This window comes from Melanotaenia boesemani, chromosome 4, assembly GCF_017639745.1.
Source record: "Melanotaenia boesemani isolate fMelBoe1 chromosome 4, fMelBoe1.pri, whole genome shotgun sequence".
NCBI lineage: Eukaryota > Metazoa > Chordata > Actinopteri > Atheriniformes > Melanotaeniidae > Melanotaenia > Melanotaenia boesemani.
The window spans coordinates 40,552,436-40,572,156 of record NC_055685.1 but is presented as its reverse complement, the minus strand read 5'-3'; the positions used below and the strand labels follow the sequence as shown (position 1 = coordinate 40,572,156).

At 42.8% G+C, this 19,721-nt stretch overlaps 1 protein-coding gene across 1 annotated transcript in view; it reads left to right on the top strand.

The window, feature by feature from the left end:
• Nucleotides 1–9,374, top strand: part of LOC121638106 (equilibrative nucleoside transporter 1-like) — a 29,016-nt gene extending 19,642 nt beyond the window's left edge. The window contains exons 11-13 of the mRNA XM_041982590.1: nt 52–137; nt 206–405; nt 8,487–9,374. Of these exons, the coding sequence (XP_041838524.1) occupies nt 52–137; nt 206–405; nt 8,487–8,598 (398 nt within the window). The 3' untranslated portion in view covers nt 8,599–9,374. The remainder of the gene's footprint in view (nt 1–51; nt 138–205; nt 406–8,486) is intronic.
• Nucleotides 9,375–19,721: the final 10,347 nt, after the last annotated feature.

Here is a 19,721-nt window from a genome sequence, read left to right as displayed (position 1 = left end):
TACAGAAGATGTTTATTTTGTTGATAACGTTTTGTTGTGTTGGATTCACAGACCTGTACTTCATCCCCGTCAGCTGCTTTTTGCTGTTTAACTTGTGTGACTGGAGTGGACGGAGTTTAACAGCAATCTGTATGTGGGTAAGTTTCTGAGGACGCCTGTTTAATCAATAAATAGCTACTGAACTGATGGGTGTTTGTGTTTCCAGCCAGGAAAGGACAGTCTGATACTTCCTGTGTCCATCGTCTGCCGTCTCGTCTTCGTCCCTCTCTTCATGATGTGTAACGTTCAGCCTCGTTTCCATCTTCCCGTCTTCTTTGACCACGACAGCTTCTTCATCATCTTCATGATTCTCTTCGCCTTCAGTAATGGATACCTGGCGAGTCTCTGCATGTGCTACGGACCAAAGTGAGAACACATAACCATTGATTATATTGATTAGTTATAACATTTGATTAGTTTAGTTTAGTTCTTTACAACCAGTTGAGGCTGTGACGTGGGTCACACCCACTGTGTACTGCTCAGGGCAAAGCAGATAGAGGCGGTGATTTTGAGGAAAATCCCATATAAAAGAGAGAATTTGTTTAACTTCAGCAGAACAAGCACTGATTTCAGTCAGGGTTGGTCCAGTCAGTTCAGTGAGTTACTGCTTGAGTTTCTGTCTTGGTTTCGGGTTCTTGTTTACATTGCTGGTGTGGGGCTCTGTCCTTAGCACCTTCTCTCTTCAACCAGTTGAGGCCGTGACGCGGGTCACACCCACCGTGTACTGCTCAGGGCAAAGCAGATAGAGGCGGTTTCAGCCGGTTGCAATCAAGCAAAGTGAGCTCAGCTGTGTCAGCTCCAGGTACTTTACCACACATGGTGCGCTGAAGCGTCAGCGAGGCGTCAGCCATTGTGTCAACCCATGTCGGGTCAAGACCACAAAGGGTAAAGACCTGCAAGTCTACCGAGCAAGGGCACGAGCTAAAACCTCTTCACAACTATATTAACACACAATGTGCTTCAAACCATCCCTGTCAGATATGGGTACAGACCAAGACGTGTCACCCATACACACCGCAAAACTTGTCCTTTCCAATGGCACACACGTCAGCCACACCCTCTGTTACCTTTGGTCTCTGGAACTGTCAGTCTGCAGTGAACAAAACAGAATTTATCAGTTCATTGATAAATGTTTCTGTCATTCAGGTCCTAGCCCTGACTGAAACCTGGATCTGTCCAGAAAACACAGCTACACCAGCTGTCCTTTCTGTCAATGCAGAATTTACCCAAACACCTCGCTCAGCTGGACAAGGAGGTGGAACGGGCTTTCTTATTTCTACAAAGTGGAACTTTACCTCTCCGTCCTATGGCTACCTGCTCATCACCTGAGTATCACGCAGTAAAGGTCCCTACACCCATCACTGCATACATTCTGGTCATTTACCGCCTCTGGGTGGCAGTATAGATGAGTTTGTCTCTGAAATGGACATGATTCTCTCTGACATCCCTGATGATGGCACACCACTAATTGTAATGGGAGACATGAACATTCACATTGGCAAACCACAGGCAACTGACTTTCTGGCTCTCATCTACTCTTTCAATCTCAAACTGGTTCAGACTCCTCCAACACACAAAGCTGGTAATATCTTGACTTGGTGCTGACCAGAAACTGCTCCACAGCCAACCTGTCCATCACCCCGCTGCATCTCTCAGACCACTTCCTGGTTAAATTCTCTGTCTTCCTTCCTCATGTCAATCAAGCGGCTCCAAAAATGGTGTCCTACCACAGAAACTTGAGATCCCTCAGACCGACACAGCTTTCTGATGAGGTTTACTCTACCCTCCCTTCCCACTCAGCCTTCTCCTTACTGTCTGTTAATGAGGCTACAGAAACACTCTGCTCCTCTCTCGCCTCCTCTCTGGACAAACTCTGTCCTCTGGTGTCATAACCAGCTAGACAAAACCCTCTTAGCCCATGGCTCACAGAGGCTCTAAGGGAGCACAGAGCTGGACTCAGGGCTGCAGAAAGAAAGTGGCACAAATCAAAAGAGCACACTGACTTGTCTGAGTACCAGCAAAAACCTGAAACTTTCACATCCAGCCTAAAGGCGGCCAAGATAGCCTTTTATCAGAACAAGATCCGCAATGCTCCCAACACACGACATGTTCATGGTGTTTAACTCTCTTCTATCTCCACCACCTGCTCAGCCTCCCACTGTGCTGACTGCAGAAATGTTTGCTTCCTACTTCACTGAAAAGGTTGCTACCATCAGTAACCAATTCAATGAGCCTGACCAACTCAGCCTTACCAAACCAGCTACTGGTGCCTCACTCTGCTCTTTCTGCTCTCTAAATGAGGACCAAGTCTCTAAACTTCTAGTCAGCTCAAAACCCACGACCTGTCCTCTTGATCCTCTTCCCTCTGACATCCTGCAGAGCATTTTACCTACAATCAAACCTGCAGTAACCCATATTATCACCTCCTCTCTTAAATCAGGTGTCTTTCCTTCTCCTTCAAGCAAGCTCGGGTTCCCCCGCTGCTGAAGAAACCCACACTCAACCCAGCCCAGGTTGGAAACTACTGGCCGGTCTCACTGCTCCCATTCATGTCTAAATTACTAGAGCGGGCCGTCTTCAGTCAGGTCTCACAGTTCCTCCAAGACAACAACCTGTTAGATCCATATCAGTCTGGCTATAGGCAAGGCCGCTCTACTGAAACTGCTCTCCTGTCAGTTACTGATTCCCTACGGGTTGCCAGATCCGCTGGTCAATCCTCAGTCCTTATACTGCTGGACCTGTCTGCTGCCTTTGACACGGTCAACCATCATATACTGTTCTCCATACTCTCGGAGCTTGGCATCTCAGGATCTGTCCTCTCGTGGTTTACATCCTACCTCACAGGGTGATCATTCAAAGTATCTTGGCGAGGGGGAATGTCCAGATCACATGGGCTGACAACAGGGGTGCCTCAGTGCTCGGTACTTGACCCTCTTCTCTTTTCACTATACACCTCCTCACTCGGTGCATCATTAGCTCTCATGGTTTCTCCTACCACTGCTATGCAGATGACACTCAGCTTTTCCTTTCTTTCCCACCTGACGACACAACCGTCTCAATGTGAATATCAGCATGTTGCTGATATCTCCGCATGGATGAAGGATCGTCACCTTCAGCTAAATCTGTCCAAGACCGAGCTTATTGTCTTTCCAGCCAATCCTTCCTTACCGCCACAGATAAGTGTGCAGCTTGACTCCATCACGCTTGTGCCTACGTCTTCTACCAGGAATCTTGGTGTCATGGTAGACAACCAGCTGACCTTTAAGGACCATGTTGCCTCGGTTGCTCGATCTTGCCGATTTGCTCTCTACAACATCAGGAGGATCAGACCCTACCTGCCCAGCTCCTGGTCCAGGCTCTGGTCATTTCACGCATTGACTACTGCAAGTCCTTACTGGCTGGCCTGCCTGCATGCTCAGTTAAACCTCTGCAGATGATCCAGAATGCAGCAGCACGTCTGGTCTTCAACCAGCCCAAAAGAGCTCATGTCACTCCGCTGCTAATCGCTCTCCACTGGCTTCCAGTTGCAGCGCATCAGATTTAAAGCTCTGCTTCTGGCTTACAAAACAATAATCCAAACGGCTCCGGTCTACCTCCGCTCCTTAATCCAGAGCTACACTCCCTCTCCACAGTTACGCTCTGCCAGTGAAAGACGCCTAGTACTCCCACCACAAGGTGGCGCCACATCAGTAGCTAGACTCTTCTCCTCTGTTGTTCCCCAGTGGTGGAACGATCTACCAAACTCTGTCCGATCCGCAGAGTCCTTATCCACTTTTAAGAGCAAGCTAAAGACTCAGCTCTTTGGCTCAACCAAGTACTGAAGAAGCTGTGTGCACTTGTGCCCAAGTTGATATTGTGTGATGAAATGGTGATCTTGTATTTAAACAAAATGACTTAAAAAAAAAAATAAATAATATATATATATATATATATATATATATATATATATATATATATATATGCACTGCCTCTAGCACTAAATGACAGCAGCTGGGTCCAACTGGACTCAATGCAGTCTGACTATCACTTAATTATGACGTCCCATCTTGTTTGAATTCATGCTTGTATTGTTCTTACTCTCAAATGTAAGTCGCTTTGGATAAAAGCATCTGCTAAATGACTGTAGAATAGAATAGAATAGAATAGAATAGAATAGAATAGTTCCTCACTGAACCTTCATTTTATCGAGGTGGAGGAGTTTGTGCGTCCTGAAGATCCTAGGAGCTATGTTGTAGGGGGCTTTATGCCCCTGGTAGGGTCACCCATAGCAAACAGATCTTTAGGGAAGGGATGAGACAAAGCAGAGCTCAACAGACCCCTATGATGGATAAAAACAATAGATCCAGGTTTCCCTTGCCCAGATCTGGAGCCTCAAGGTGGAACACGGATATTCAAGTTCACCGTATTTATATAACACATTTACTGCAATGCCAGTTGTCCAAAGTGCTAAACAATAAAACAACTACAACATAAAGCACTAACAGTAAAAATAAGTATTAAAAAAAAACAAATGACATAAAACTGGAATAAAAAATAAAAGCAAGCAAATGTCAAGCTCGACTATGTTCAAAAGCCAGTGCAAAGAAATGGGTTTGAGCAAGGGCTGAAAACCAGAACCAGACTTGAATGCTCTAATGTGAAACTGCACACTGTTCCACAACTTTGGAGTGGCAACTGAAAAAGCTCTACCAGACCTGGATTTGAGCCTAGGAGACAGGACCTTGAGAAGGAGCTGTGTAGAAGACCTCCAAGCCCTGGTTGGAACATGCTGGTGCAGCAGCTCTGACAGATACAAGGGAGCCAAACAGTTTAAGGCTTTAAAAACAGGTGATAAAATTTTGTATAGAGTCCTAAAACTAACGGGAAGCCAATGCAAAGTAGCAGAACACGTGCACTGTGATCACGTCGCCTCCTCCCTGTAAGCAACTGAGAAGCTGCATTCTGAGCGAGCTGCAGTCAGTGCAAAGATGATTGATCAAGGCCATGATACAGGGGGTTAGTTACAGTAATCTAAGCAAGACATGATGAGCAGGTGGAGTACTTTTTCTAGGTCTTACTTAGGCAGGTAGGGCTTTATCTTCCCAAGCAGCCTCAAATGAAAGAAGATGCTTTTAAACTGAACTGAACTGACCTGCCGGTAGAAGTTAAACAAGCTATCAATGATTACACCAAGATTTTTCACATGGGTTCAACAGTGTGAAGTAAGCAGACTAAGAGCACTTACAGCACCACAAGACCACAATTTCAATTTTCTCGTCATTTAAATGGAGAAATTTAATTCCATTCTAACTTTTACATTTTCAAGCAACTGAGGAAATTAGTCAGAGAGTATCCCTGTTGTTACAAGGAAAAGAATAGTGGACCCAAAATGGACCCTTATGGGACCCCACAAGTGAGAGGGGCTACAGCTGAGGAATACTCCTCCAGATGAACACAGAAAGACTGGAACCAGTGCAGGACATATCCTCCGATACTAACACATTGCTGCAAGCGTGTCAGGAGAATTTGGTGGTACATTGTGTCCAATGCAGCAGTTAAGTCTAAAAGAACCAGGATAGCAGGACTTCCAGAATCAGTAGTTAAAAGAAGGCAATCAAAATGTTTAAAAGTGACATTTCAGTGCTGTAGAGGGACTTAAAACCAGACAGAAATTTTTCTAAAACTTTATTCAAATCTAAGTGAGCCTGCAATTGCATGTGCACTGTTTTCTCAAACTCTTTTGATAGAAAGTCAAAGTTAGAAATTGGCCTGTAGTTGGTAAGAACTGAAGGATCCAAATTAGGTTTCTTTAAAAAAAAAAAAAAAAAAAGGCTGCACAAGAGCATGCTTAAAAGTGGTTGGGACACAGCCTGAAGACAGGCAGGAATTAATCAAGAACAAAATAGCAGGCCAGTGGAGCTAAAAGTACTTTTAATTAGCACAGGGTGAGAGCTGTCAAGGGGGCAAAAAGAAGGATTTAAGTGAAAAACCAGATTTAAGAGTTCAGATAGTGACACCTGCTTGAACCGCTCAAAGACAACTGAGCCCTCCAGTGGGACAGCAGGATTCAGACCAGAGGGAGGGGATAAAGACCCTATGGCAGCAATCTTGCCAGTAAAAAAAACTAAGAACATTTTTGCATAGTGAGAATGAAGGTACTACATATGAGGACTTAAATGATTCAGAGAGCTAAAAAGAACTTGGGTTTGTGGCTCTTACTTGACACCAGGTTTGAAATATAGTGCATTTTAGCAAATTTAACAGTAGTCTGATAGTTGAAGAGGCAACCCCTCAATGTCCCAAAAGAGACCTGAAATTGATCCTTTTTCCATTGTCTCTCTGCATGCCTGTACAAACATCTGAGCACACAGATGGAATCATCCAACCAGATTTAGAGCTCCTGGTTGTGAATGGAGCAATAGAGTCCAATATACCCATGCATGAAGAGATAAATAGGTCAGAAAAGTCTTCAGCACTAACAGTGCAACAATCCATCAGGCTGGGAAGAACAGAATAATAAACAGCAGAGAAAACACAAGATTTAAAGTGCAGTATGTGTCTTTTAACAGATAAACAGACTGTGTCACATTAAAAGAGTCAATAACTTGTAGAAAGTCTCTGACCAAAAGTTTAGAGTCACATAAACATGAATATGTGTAATGAGTCGTCATGGGGGACCCAGAAATTCAGCCACACACACACATACACACACACACAGACACACACACACAAAATGAAGGACTTTTTAAACAAGGAATAGATTTATTGAAACTGGGGAATCCAGGTCAGAATCCAGAAACAGTCCAGCATAGAGTGGCGACAAGTTCCTAAAACACTGTGGGGTACAGGATCCTGAAAAGGGCTCCAGACATGAATAGAGAAAATCCAACAATCCAGAAGAGTAGTAATCAGACAGGCAGGGTCATTCAAAAGAAGGCAGAAACCAGACTACTTATCAGAGACAGGCAAGGCTCAGTGGTCAGTCCAAACATGAGTCGAAATTCAGAACAGGCAATAGGCAGGTGAAAATCCAACAGGGAATCAGGCACAGGGAAATCGAGGAGAAGTAGTAAGGTCGGTAACAGGAATCTAGAAATGAGAGACAAATGCTGGATATCAACAGGGTAAGCAATGTTGACCATCTGGCAGGGAAGCAGAGATTGGAGAGTGTTTAAGTAGGGTGGGGACCGGGTGGGGAGAGTAAGTAATTAGGGCAGGTGGAACAGATGAGCTTGTTGAGGAAGTGGTGGTTCCTGAAGGCCAGTGACCACTGCAGAGCAGCAATTATGACAAATATGTTTGTTGTGACTCTGAGGTGAGCACCTGGTGGCCGGGCCTTTGCCCATGGAGCCCAGTCAGGCTTGACCTGAAAGGGTGACATAGGCCTCCCCTCCTCTGTTCTCATTACCTGCAGGAGGGGCCTAGGGGTTGGGTGCAGTGTGAGCTGGGCAGCTGCCAGAGGCGGGAACCCTGCCGGTCTGATGCTCAGCTGCAGAAACTAGCTCTAGGGACATGGAATGTCACCTCTGGTGGGAAGAAGCATGAGCTGGTGTGTGAGGTTGAGCGGTTACAGCGAGATATAGTTGGACTTACCTCAACGCATGGCTTGGGCTCTGAAACCACTGTCCTTGAGAAGGGCTGGACCCTCTTTCATTCTGGAGTTCCTCCCAGTGAGAGACAACGAGCAGGTGTGGGCATGCTCATTGCTACCAACGTGGGGTCTGTATGTTGGGGTTTACCCTGGTGGACGAACCGGTAGCCTTTTCTATGCCTTCAGGTGGGGGGATGGCTCTTAGCTGTTATTTGTGCTTATACATCAAACAATAGTTCCGCGTACCCACCATTTTTGGAGTCCTTGGAGGGGGTGTTGGAGAGCACTCCTTCCAGGGACTCTCTCGTTCTGCTGGGGGACTTCAATGCTCACGTGGGCAATGACAGTGAGACCTGGAGGGGCGTGATCTTCTTTCAGACAAAGTTCAACTTGTAGATGTTTGTTTTAATCTCGACATGCTTTGACTGGCGTCCTTACATTGTCATGTGGCTGTTGTGACATGTCGTTTATCAGCTATTATTCCAAGGACACAATCAAACAGGATGAGAGGGCTTCAATGCTATCACACTGCCGAGACTCTCCTCCATAGACCATCAGATGATGGGGGCATGGCCGATATGGTGAGTCCATCAGGTTGGCCAAGCCCAGAAATAACAGCTGATAAATGACTCGTCACAACAGTCACATGACACCATGACAAGTACAGACCCCAGGATTTGGAAAATATATTTGATGAATAGTTTGGAAAAGTCTGAACCGGCAATCCTGACCAGACCTATGTCAGTAATGCCAGTCTCTGGTTGGTCAGAACCGTGTCTGCTCTAGTGCATCCCACTGATAGAATAGAATCATTTAATCAGTTTGTTTCAGAATATAAATGTTTTATGTCATTGATATGAAGTGTGTTTTTCCACAGAAACGTTCTTCCTCATGAAGCCGAAACCGCAGGAGCCATCATGGCCTTCTTCCTGTCACTGGGTTTGGCTTTAGGAGCTGCTTTTTCCTTCCTCTTCAGATCACTGGTGTAATTGCTGGTCAAACTGGGAAACTTTCTGTTTGTTACCGAGTTGAAATATTTGTCAGAAGAAGATTCTACTTCAGTTTCACATCAAACGGACTCTGACCTTGTCTTCATGTTTGTCCGGATGGTGGTGCTGCAGGAGACCCTGAACACCAGGAATTCACAGGGACCGATTTAACATGCAGGTGTGAGCTGTCAAACACCTGCCAACAGGCAAGACAGGAAGTTCAGATTGTTTATGATTGTTTAACAACAGGATTAATTAAATGTAATGTTGGCTTCCCAAAAACTCAGTTCAGATGTTGATGGATGTTCACAGAATCATTTTAAACTATATTAGTCGATCAATACATTATTTATTTTCTGAGTAAGTGAACATCTCACATTGAGTGAAAGCCCTCACACCTGATTAAAAAAATACTTACTAAAGGTTTTTTTAATTAATTATTTACATTTTACTAAATGAGACTAATTGATTTTACTTTGGCACAAAGTTTTATTTCTGGGTAAATAAATCAATGAAGGTACAATATTATGTTCTTTTCTTTTAAGTGTAATATCCTTATAAATATCAGTTATATTTATTCTATTTTATTCCTCTCATGGGAAGTTCATGATAAAAAATGCCGGATTAGCATTCAGTTACTATGGTGAAGTTAAATTTATATAAATAGTATGTTGAAATAAGTAATATACTAAAAGTGTGGATAATTTGTAGTTAAAATGGGTGTTTAAATATATATGTTGTCAAGGTTGAATGTTTGAAAAAAAAAATAAATGTTTTTTTTTGTCATCTTTATTTTAGTTTTTTAATGATTACCACATGTTATTTTAAAGCAGAATATTTTGAGTATACTTTTAAAGCAATCCCCACCATCCACCCTGCCACCCTCCCACTCTCCCACTCTCCCCTGGGCCTACCTAATATACATGAATAGATCTGCTTTTACACAAATATATATTTTGTGCTCACAAAGTAGTGCCTTAGTGTATTTGTCTCACAGGGTGTATTTGTAAGACCAATACACCCAAGGACCAGGTTGTGTGATCAAAGTTACAACCAAAACATCATGGACATGTCACATCTAACAGCCACAAAAAAAAAAAAAAAAAAAAAAAAAAACAACACCACCAACAAGAAAAAATGAAATATATGAAATTTGCACTGACACAAACACTGTAACACAAAGTTATAGTGTTTTAAGATTTTGTGTGTACTGTATCATAGAGCCCTGTATTGCTTCAAATTTGGAGGGTTGGCCTCTCAGATCATACTTGATCTTTTCTGAGTCAAGAAAGAACATGAGGTCCTGTAACCATTGAGACGGTTTGGGGCAACGGATAACTTCCATTCTAAGAGTATTCTTCTTCTAGCTATTAAAGTTGAAAAGGCAATAATATCCATTTCATGTCTCTTATACAATTTACTATTGAACAAAATTCCAAAAATTGCTGATGCAGCAGATGGTTTCAGTGCAACTTTCAGCGCATTTGTAATATGTTTGAAAATAACAGCCCAGTAATTCCTGAGGCGAGAGCAAGACCAGAACATGTGTGTCACATTAGCAGGTGACATTTGACATCTATTACATTTATCTGTGACATTAGAATATATTTTTGAGAGTCTAGAGTTAGTGAGATAAGCACAATGAACAATCTTAAATTGTATTAAATTGAGTCTGCAACAAGAGGTGCTGCCATTTACCCAAGACAGTACACCCTTCCACTTGTCCTCAGTTAAATTTTGACTCAATTCTACTTCCCATTGCTTTTTTATTTTCTCCAGACATTCGTTTGTAAGATCTGATATTAAACAGTATATTTTAGACATAAAGCTTTTTTGGTCTAAAGACAAGTCAAATAGTTTATCTATAATTGTGTTAGGAGATATACTAGGAAAAAGCAGGTTATTGTCATGCTCCGTGGTACAGAGCCCGGTTTTCCCAGCTACCCTGAAGGCATCCTTCCCGCAATCTGGCTTGATTGCTGATGCGCTCCACCTGCGCTGAGCGCTTTATATACCTGCCAGTTTCATCTCTTAGTCGCCAGATCGTCTTGGTTTTTCCCTGTACGTTTCCAGCCCTGATTTCTCTGCCTGTCCGTTGTTGACCCGGTCACCTGGATTTGGATTCTGCCTCTGCCTGCCCCCTGTCTGGTACTCTGCTTGTCTTTGTTTGGATCTCCTGGCTCTCGGACCTCTGGAATTGATTATTGGACTTAGATAACGGATCACGGACTACTTCCCTCACCCCTACGAGGATTCTCTGACCCACGCTGTCATCCTGGTCGGCAGTCCGACCTGTGGGTTATTATCCAGCTTCTAACCTCTCTTCTGCTCAGCAGCTTCTCCCACATCACACAGCGGATTCCCCCCTGGATTCCCTCGGCTCAGATCCTGAGATAATCCTCCCTCGCCCGCTGGATCTCACGCTGCTGGTACGTCAGCAACACTATTGCGCACTGTCACCTGCCGCTCCCTGCCTTCTAACACCTGTCTCCTATATCCACAGAACCCAGACCTTAGAAGACCAGGATTGCACATTCTATCCATTGTACACCAATAAATGTTTGTAACCCATCCCTGGGATTCTGAGTCTTCTTCTGAGTCCAAACCCGTCAGCCCCATGACATGTTATATGTTACTAGCAAAGACATTATTAACATAAAGGTCTTTTACTTTCACCAACCCTAGACTCTTCCATAGAAGAAAGGCTGTATCATTACTTGGAGAAAAAGATGGTTATTATATATAGGACTTTGAGATAATTCATTAAGTTTGAAAAAAGATCTAAACTGAAGCCAGATTTTTAGAGTTGAGATAACAACCGGATTGGATGAGAACTGAGATGGTTGGATAGGCATCTTAGTTGTCAATATGGACAAGAAAGAAGTGGAACAAGATTTTGTTTCCATTTCGCACCAACTGAGTGTATGTTCATGGATTAAAAAACATATTTTATGTATATTGGCAGCCCAATAATAATGTTTAATATTAGGTAAAGCTAGTCCACCTGCTGATGTTTGTCTTTGTAAAAATCATTTCCTGATCCGTGGAGGTTTACCTCCTCCCCATATGAAGGATGAAATTAATCCATCTATCTGTCGAAAAAAGCTGTTGGTGAGGAATACAGGTAAACATTGAAAAAGGTATAAAAAGCACGGAAGTACATTCATTTTTATACAATTAACTCTACCAGCTATCGCTAGATGTAAGTTGTTTCATTTATCTAAATCCACCTTAAGTTTAGAAATTAATGGAAGAAAATTATACTTATAAAGATCAGAGATTTTTGAGCAAATATTTATACCCAGATACTTAAAGCTTTGTTTACATAGTTTAAATTGAAATAAGTGACTGGGAATCGGAGAGGCCAAATTATTTACTGGGAAACACTCACTCTTTATTAGATTTAATTTGTACCCGGAGAAAACACCGAATCTTTTTAATAAATCTATAATTTGGGGAATAGAAGTGATTGGATCAGAAATAAATAATAATAAATCATCCGCATATAATGATACTTTATGTTCCAGATTATACTGAGAAATTCAGAGAAATAGACAAGGGTTCAGTTCTTAAAGCAAACAGAAGTGGACTTAAAGGACACCCTTGTCGTGTTCCTCTACTAAGTGTAAAGTAACGTGAGTGAATCCCATTTGTACTCACAGATGCCCGTGGTGATGTATATAGAAGACTAATCCACTTTATATATTTAGGACCAAAGTGAAACCTTTTCAACACCTCCAGTATGTACCTCCACTCCCCCCAATCAAAAGCCTTCTCCGCATCCAGAGAGACCACTATTTCTGGTGTCTCTGTGGATGCGGGAGACATTAATATATCCAGAAGTCTACGAATATTTGAGAAAGAGTGACGATTCTTCATAAAACCTGTTTGGTCATTCGATATAGTATTTGGCATTATTGGTTCCAGACGTAAAGATAAAAGTTTAGCTAAGATTTTATAATCATTATTTAGTAAAGAAATAGGGAGATAGGAATTACAATCAGTTTCGTCTTTACCTGGTTTTAGTGTCAAGAATATGGAAGCTTCAGTAAGGGTTTGAGGAAGGGAACCCTGATTCAGGATTCATTATACATTTTCAATAAGAGAGGAACCAATTTATTTGAGAATTTTTTGTAGAATTCAATAGGATAGCCATCTGGCCCTGGAGCCTTTCCACTTTGCATTAGAGAAATTACTTTAGTTATTTCACAAATATCTAATGGTTGTTCCAATTTAAATATTTCGCTATCAGTAATGGATGGCAATGTCAGGGTATCAAAAAAATTAGACATATCTAAATCCTGTTAAGGAAATTCCGACGTATACAGCTTAGAGTAAAATGAAGTGAAGGCCTCATTGATAGCGGATGGAGCAGAGGCACACTCCCCTGAGGGAGTTTTAATACCTTTAATTTGACGTACTGTTGCTTGATTTTTAATCTTGTGCGCTAGACAAGGCCCTGCCTTTTCACCATGCTCATATTGAAAACCACATGAGGGTAAAATAAGTTTTTCAGTCTCTGAAGTTGACATTAGGTTATATTCCAGCTGCAAATTTAGTCTTTCTTTCTCCAGTGTAGGATTTGGCACAGTGATTAACTTATTCTCCACTTGTTTAATATTCTTCAAAAGCTGATCCAATTTTTGTTTTCTTAGTTTGTTCTGCCTTAATGAAAACAATATTATTTCTCCTCGGACAACAACTTTTAGAGTTTCCCAAAGAAGGGATGTAGAAATAGAGTCTGAATTATTATTTAAGAGAAACTCATCGATCATCTTAGAGATTGATTCACAAAATTTATCATCATTCAACAATAAACAGTTCATTCTCCAAGGTGGAGGTGTTTTTTGGAATATTGAGACTCTGAGGTCGAGAATTACAGGAGCATGGTCAGAGATCACTATACTAGAATACTCGGCATTTTTAACACCGGGAAGAAAAGCATTATCAATAAAGAAATAATCAATTCTTGTAAATGTTTTATGGACAGGGGAATAGAATGAAAACTGTTTTTCATTAGGGTAAAGGAAACGCCATGGGTCCATCCCTCCTACTTGGTTGTGCCCGAGATTACTCAAGGCCTGTGCTGCTGAGCTGGGTGACCCCCTCCAGCGGGTCTTCAACATGAGCGTCAGTCTGGGGAAAGTTCCAACCCTGTGGAAGACATCCTGTCTCGTCCCAGTCCCCAAGAAGCCACACGCGAGTCAACCAGAAGACTTCAGGCCGGTGGCTCTAACATCACATGTGATGAAGACCCTGGAACGGCTGATGCTCCACCACCTCAAACCCCAGGTTCAACACGCCCAGGACCCCCTGCAGTTTGCCTACCAGGCAAAGGTGGGGGTGGATGACGCCATCCTGTACCTCCTTCACCGGGCACACACTCACTTGGACAGTGGCAGCGGCGCTGTGAGGGTCATGTTCTTCGACTTCTCCAGCGCCTTCAACACCATCCAGCCCACTCTTCTGAGAGACAAGCTGCATAACATGGGAACGGACTCACATCTGGTCTCCTGGATTGTGGACTACCTCTCAGAGAGACCACAGTACATTAGGCTGGGTGGCTGCACATCTGACACTGTGGTCAGCAGCACCGGAGCACCACAGGGCACTGTGCTCTCCCCTGTCCTGTTCACAATCTACACATCAGACTTCCAGTATGAGTCTGAGCTCTGCCACATGCAGAAGTACTCGGATGACACTGCCATAGTTGGATGTATTAAGGATGGACAGGAGGAGGAGTACAGGAGTTTGGTGGAAGACTTTGTTGGCTGGTGCAGGGCGAACCACCTGAAGCTGAACACTTCCAAAACCAAGGAGCTGGTGGTGGACTTCAGGAGGAACAGATCAGACCTGAGGCCCGTCTCCATAGAGGGTGTGGAGGTGGAGTCGGTCAGTTCATATAAGTACCTGGGACTGCAGCTGGATGACAGACTGGACTGGTCAGAGACCATCAACGCCATCCACAAGAAAGGACAGAGCTGTCTGTACTTTCTAAGGAGGCTGAGGTCCTTCAACATCTGCAAGAAACTGCTGCTGATGTTCTACCAGACTGTGGTGGCCAGTGTCCTTTTCTATGCTGTGGTGTGCTGGGGAGGCAGCATAAAGAAAAGGGACGCAGCATGGCTGGACAGAGTGATCCGAAGGGCAGGATCTGTGGTGGGCACAGAGCTGGACTCTTTGGTCTCAGTGGCAGAAAAGAGGACCTTGGACAAGATCCTGACCATCCTGGACTCCTCCTCTCACCCTCTGCACAGAACTCTGAGCAGGCAGAGGAGTGTGTTCAGCCCCAGACTACTGTCCCTGACCTGCTCCACCAACAGACTCAAAAACTCTTTCGTACCCCGGGCCATCCGGCTGTACAACATCTCGCTGAGGGCGCAGGGGTCACAACCACTACCATAGTCTGAATAGTTTTTATGGACATGTGCCTTTTTCTCATTTGGAAGCACATTTGCTCTTATCCCATTCTGTAAACACTGTCTCAGCAGTTTTTGCACATCCTGCACTTTTTCACTCATGCACCTTGTTTGGCTACCACCGTCAACATATGTACATACTTGATCACCTGTACAGTATATATGTACATAGACCATAATAATGGTCTTCTTTATCTACCGTTGCCTCTATTTAATTTTAAATTAGTCTAGTTATGCTTAAGTACTAACCCCTAATGTCAAGTACTAACCTTTGATGTATGTATATGCTACTGGATGCTTGAATTTCCCTCGGGATCAATAAAGTATCTATCTATCTATCTATCTATCTATCTATCTGGTTCATAAAAGAAGTAATAGATTTAGCCATTTTGTTAGGAGGATTATGTTTAGAGGATGATTTATCTAGTGATTGATTCATTGTACAATTTAAATCACCCCCTAAAATGAGACGATGGACATTTAAGTCAGGAAGAAGTGAAATTATTTTTTGAAAGTATGCTTCATCGTCCCAGTTAGGGGCATACAAGTTAACGAGCCCTATCTCTACATTATTGAGTCTGAAATTATGATAAACCGGCCTTGAGTGTCGGTAGTGATTTTTTGGGGTACAAACTTTATTCTTTTGTGGATTAGAATGGCAGTCCCTCTCGATTTACTATTAAAGTTAGAGTGGAAGGCTTGACCGACCCATGATGCCTTTAACCTATGATGATCCTTTATCATTAAATGTGTTTCTTGTAGAAATGCTATGTTGGTTTTAAGGTGTTTTAGATGTGAAAATACTTTGCCTCTTTTCACTGGACCATTTAACATTCCAAGAAACAAATCTTAAAGCAGTGTCCTCATTGGTCTAGTTTATAATATTATTGTGATACATAGAAAGTGAGCATTGTTTTAAGTATGTAAAAAACAGATAAACAAAAATAGCAAAAAAAATAAACAGTCTGTAGGACCCAGTACCCCAAAAAGAAAAAAACTTTCAGAAAATAAAAATAAAAGAAGGTTAACACAAAAATCTTAAGCTTGTTCATAACAATTGGACAAGCAGCAGATCCCCAAAAATCACTTCCGTGAGAGAAATCGAGCCCAATTCATAAACTTGATTTTGGGACTGAAAAGAGGACTAGAGAGCTCCCAAACAATCGAATGTCAACCTAGCACCGAAAAAAGAACATGTAAGCCTCAATAGACTGATTTGAGCGTTTGCAGGCATTGTTAGGATGATAATAATAATAATAGTAATAAAATGGAAATATAGCCTAGTTTTTACTTTATAAGGGCCTATGATGGAAACCAACAGCTAACATTCATTCAACCAACTTGATCTATTTGTCTTGTTAAATAGCCATTTATTAAAGCATGTATGTAGGATTCAGAGTTTACTTCCCTCATATTGCAGAGGCAATGCGTTGATCCAAAAATGTCCGGGCTGACTCTGCAGAGTCAAAGTAATGAGTCTCGTTTCCAAACGAAACACGAAGACGTGCAGGGTATAATAGACGGAATTTAATTCCCTTTTGATATAGAGCGTTTTTAACGCCATTAAACGCTGCACGCTTCTTGGCCAGAGTTGTACTGATGTCCGGGTAAACACGAAGCTCCATGCCAAGGTATTCCAAGGTATGCAGTCTGGCCCACCTCAACATTTTCTCTTTATCCTGGTAACGAAGGAATTTAATAATAAAGGCCCTTGATTTCAGTGCGCCATCTTTGCCAGGTCTGGGGCCGAGAGCGCGGTGGGCTCGTTCTATCTCCGGCGGCCTGTCGTAGACTCCAGAGCCGGTCACAGCCATGATCATATCCACTGCGAACTTCACTGGGTCCTGGTCCCTCTCGCTGCCCTCTGGAACATTTATGATTCTCAAGTTGGAACGCCTGGATCAGTTCTCTAGGTCCTCTACCCAGTCCTGAAGTACTGTTGTCCAGGATTGTAAAGTTTTAACAACTGCCTCCAAATCTGTGATTTTACCAAAATTTTCGCTCACCAGTTCCTCACTTTTACACAAGCGGTTGTCAAATAAGGCCAGTTGTGCTCCCAATGAGTCGACAGACTATTTCAAGGAGTCGGTAGAGGCCTTTATCAGCATGGCCAGGTCAGACTTAAAACTCTCACGTTGTGCATTTAGTTAGTAAGGTTTTGAGATCCTTCCTGGTGACAGGGTTCCCGTTATCTGCATAAAAGTCCTCATTACTTGCTGGCTCTGTAATTGTGGCTGCAGTGGTAGCTAGCTTAGCTGATGTGCTTGTAGCGCGTGTAACCGGAGCTTGGGTTAGTAGCAGTTGTTTGTGTTTTGAATGGCTCATTGCTGTACCTAAGATCGCCGAAATACTGGCCCGAACATTAAATATTCACACAAGCTTAGAGGTCGGTAGTTTACTAGGCGTTTTAAAGTAAATTTTATAAAATTTTGCTGGAGCTCTCCGTTCACCTGTCCGCTCACCGTCTCATTGAACCGGAAGTCTCAAAAAAAAAAAAAAAAAAAAAAAATGTTACAAAAAAAGTAATGATTACGTTTGAGAGTTCATGACACTTCCAGGTTGAAAAAGAAAAAAACCCTGAGCTTGAGAAAGCAGAGTGTTTTTAAGGACCTCACAGAGTTGAGGTAACAGGTTTTTTTTTTTTTTTTTTTTTCTGCTTCCTGCTTTGCTGCCGTGCGGACGCTTCCTGCTTTGCTCTCCTTTCTACTTGCATTTTTCTTCTTTTTTTCTTCTTTTTTCTTATCTTTACCGGCAAGAAATTTAGGAACAAGGACTCCTGGTCACTTATAAATCACTGGAACGAATATATTTTTTTGATAAATTTAGTTGATTGCCATCGGAGAACTAGTGGAATGATGTCTCCTAACCCTGCAGTATCAGTGAGCTGCACTGAGTGTGAGCAACTTTCTTTGAGGATAACACAGCTGGAGAAGAGGATTGAAACACTGCAAGACATTCGTGTGAATGAAGAATTTATTGACTCTGTAGTAGCTTCTGTACATGCTACTGAGTTGTCAAATGGATTTAGTCACATCTTCATACGCGAAGGCATGTCGAATGTGGAGTCTGCCGCTACAGACCTGGCTGATACACTTCCCTGGATGTGTTCAAATGACATTGGAATAGCTGAGGAAAATCCCAAACCGGACCATCAGACTGATCTCTCCTTCTGGAACACTGTTGGTGCCAGACCAAAGTCATCAACCCCGGCCAGAACCTGGTCTGATGTTGTTCGTCGCAGAGGTAAATCCAGCAGGAAATTTAAAGCTCCAGCACTCACTCCACCACCTGAAGTCTCACTGCATAATAAATATGATGTGTTGAGTCATATTAAAATGAATGATTATGAATGTAATGAAAGGATATATCAAAATTCAAGAAATAGCCCTAAAACTCAGCCCAGGGCTAACCAGACCAGGAGGAGAGGCCAAAATTCCACAAACAGGAGGACTAGAGAAGCTATCGGCGCCTCCACACAAAAACAAATAGACACAATTCTGATTTTGGACTCCATAACACAGCATGTGAGGATGGCAAAGATGGAAAATTTAACACTTTTTGATACATCAGTCAGGGAACTGACAGAGATGTTGCCGACCATTCTGTCTTCACATCCAGATGGTATGAAGACTATTGTCCACACAGGGTCTTTTGATGTTCTGAGGAGGAAAATTGGCTCTGAGATCCTGAAAAAAGACTTTTCTCTGCTGTTGGAGAGACTGTGTCAATTGGGAGCACCATGTTTACATTTCAGGACCCATTCCTACAGCGGGTAAAGGAATTGAACTTTTCAGTAGACTTCTTGGCCTGAACACATGGTTATCAAACGCATGTATCACCCATGGGATAAAGTTCATTGATAACTTCAGTATCTTTTGGAACTGTAAGGAGCGATTCAGACCTGATGGTGTGCATCCAAATCTAACTGGATGCAGATTACTTGGTGCACACTTGCGTCATGCTGTTGGGACGGCAAACCCAAACATGAGTGTACAGATAAGAGCGAAGGACACAGCAGAGAAGCGATCAACTCCCAGCTCTCCCCCCTCACCAGACCCTCTTCTCCACATCACCCAAGGTCTTAAAAGGATGTCTCTATCCAGGTCTGAACCCCAGCGACCACCATCTACCAAGAAATACAGGGCTCCCCCTCCTCCCCCTCCTCATCCTCCTCTTAGATCATCTGTCCTGGCAGAGCAGGGCACGGGAGGAAGTGTAGGAGGTTCACAGAGCAGCAGAATTCACAACAAAGATAACATGCCATGATGCGTTCAGGGTCCTTGCTGTAGTTTTGCTACTACTGACAGCTGTTCTGAGATCAAGCCTGGACCCAGTAGGATTCCTGTGTTAGTTAGTAAAATAAGGAATCAAACACGGTCAGTTTGTAGGGTGAATCGATCTAATCTGTTAACGGTACCTTGTATAACTCAGAATACAACAGAGACTGCCACAAACCAAACATACATATGTTCAGAGAATATAAACCTAGCAGAGCTCTTAGATCCAAAGACTCTGGTCAACTAGTCCAGGCCAGAGTCCAGACTAAACATGGAGAAGCAGCATTTAGCTGTTATGCTGCAAACAAGTGGAACAAACTGCCAGTGGAGATTAAACTTTCCCCAAATGTAGACATTTTTAAATCCAGGTTAAAAACATTTCTTTTCTCATGCGCTTATGCATGAAATCTGCACGGTAACTTTTTTT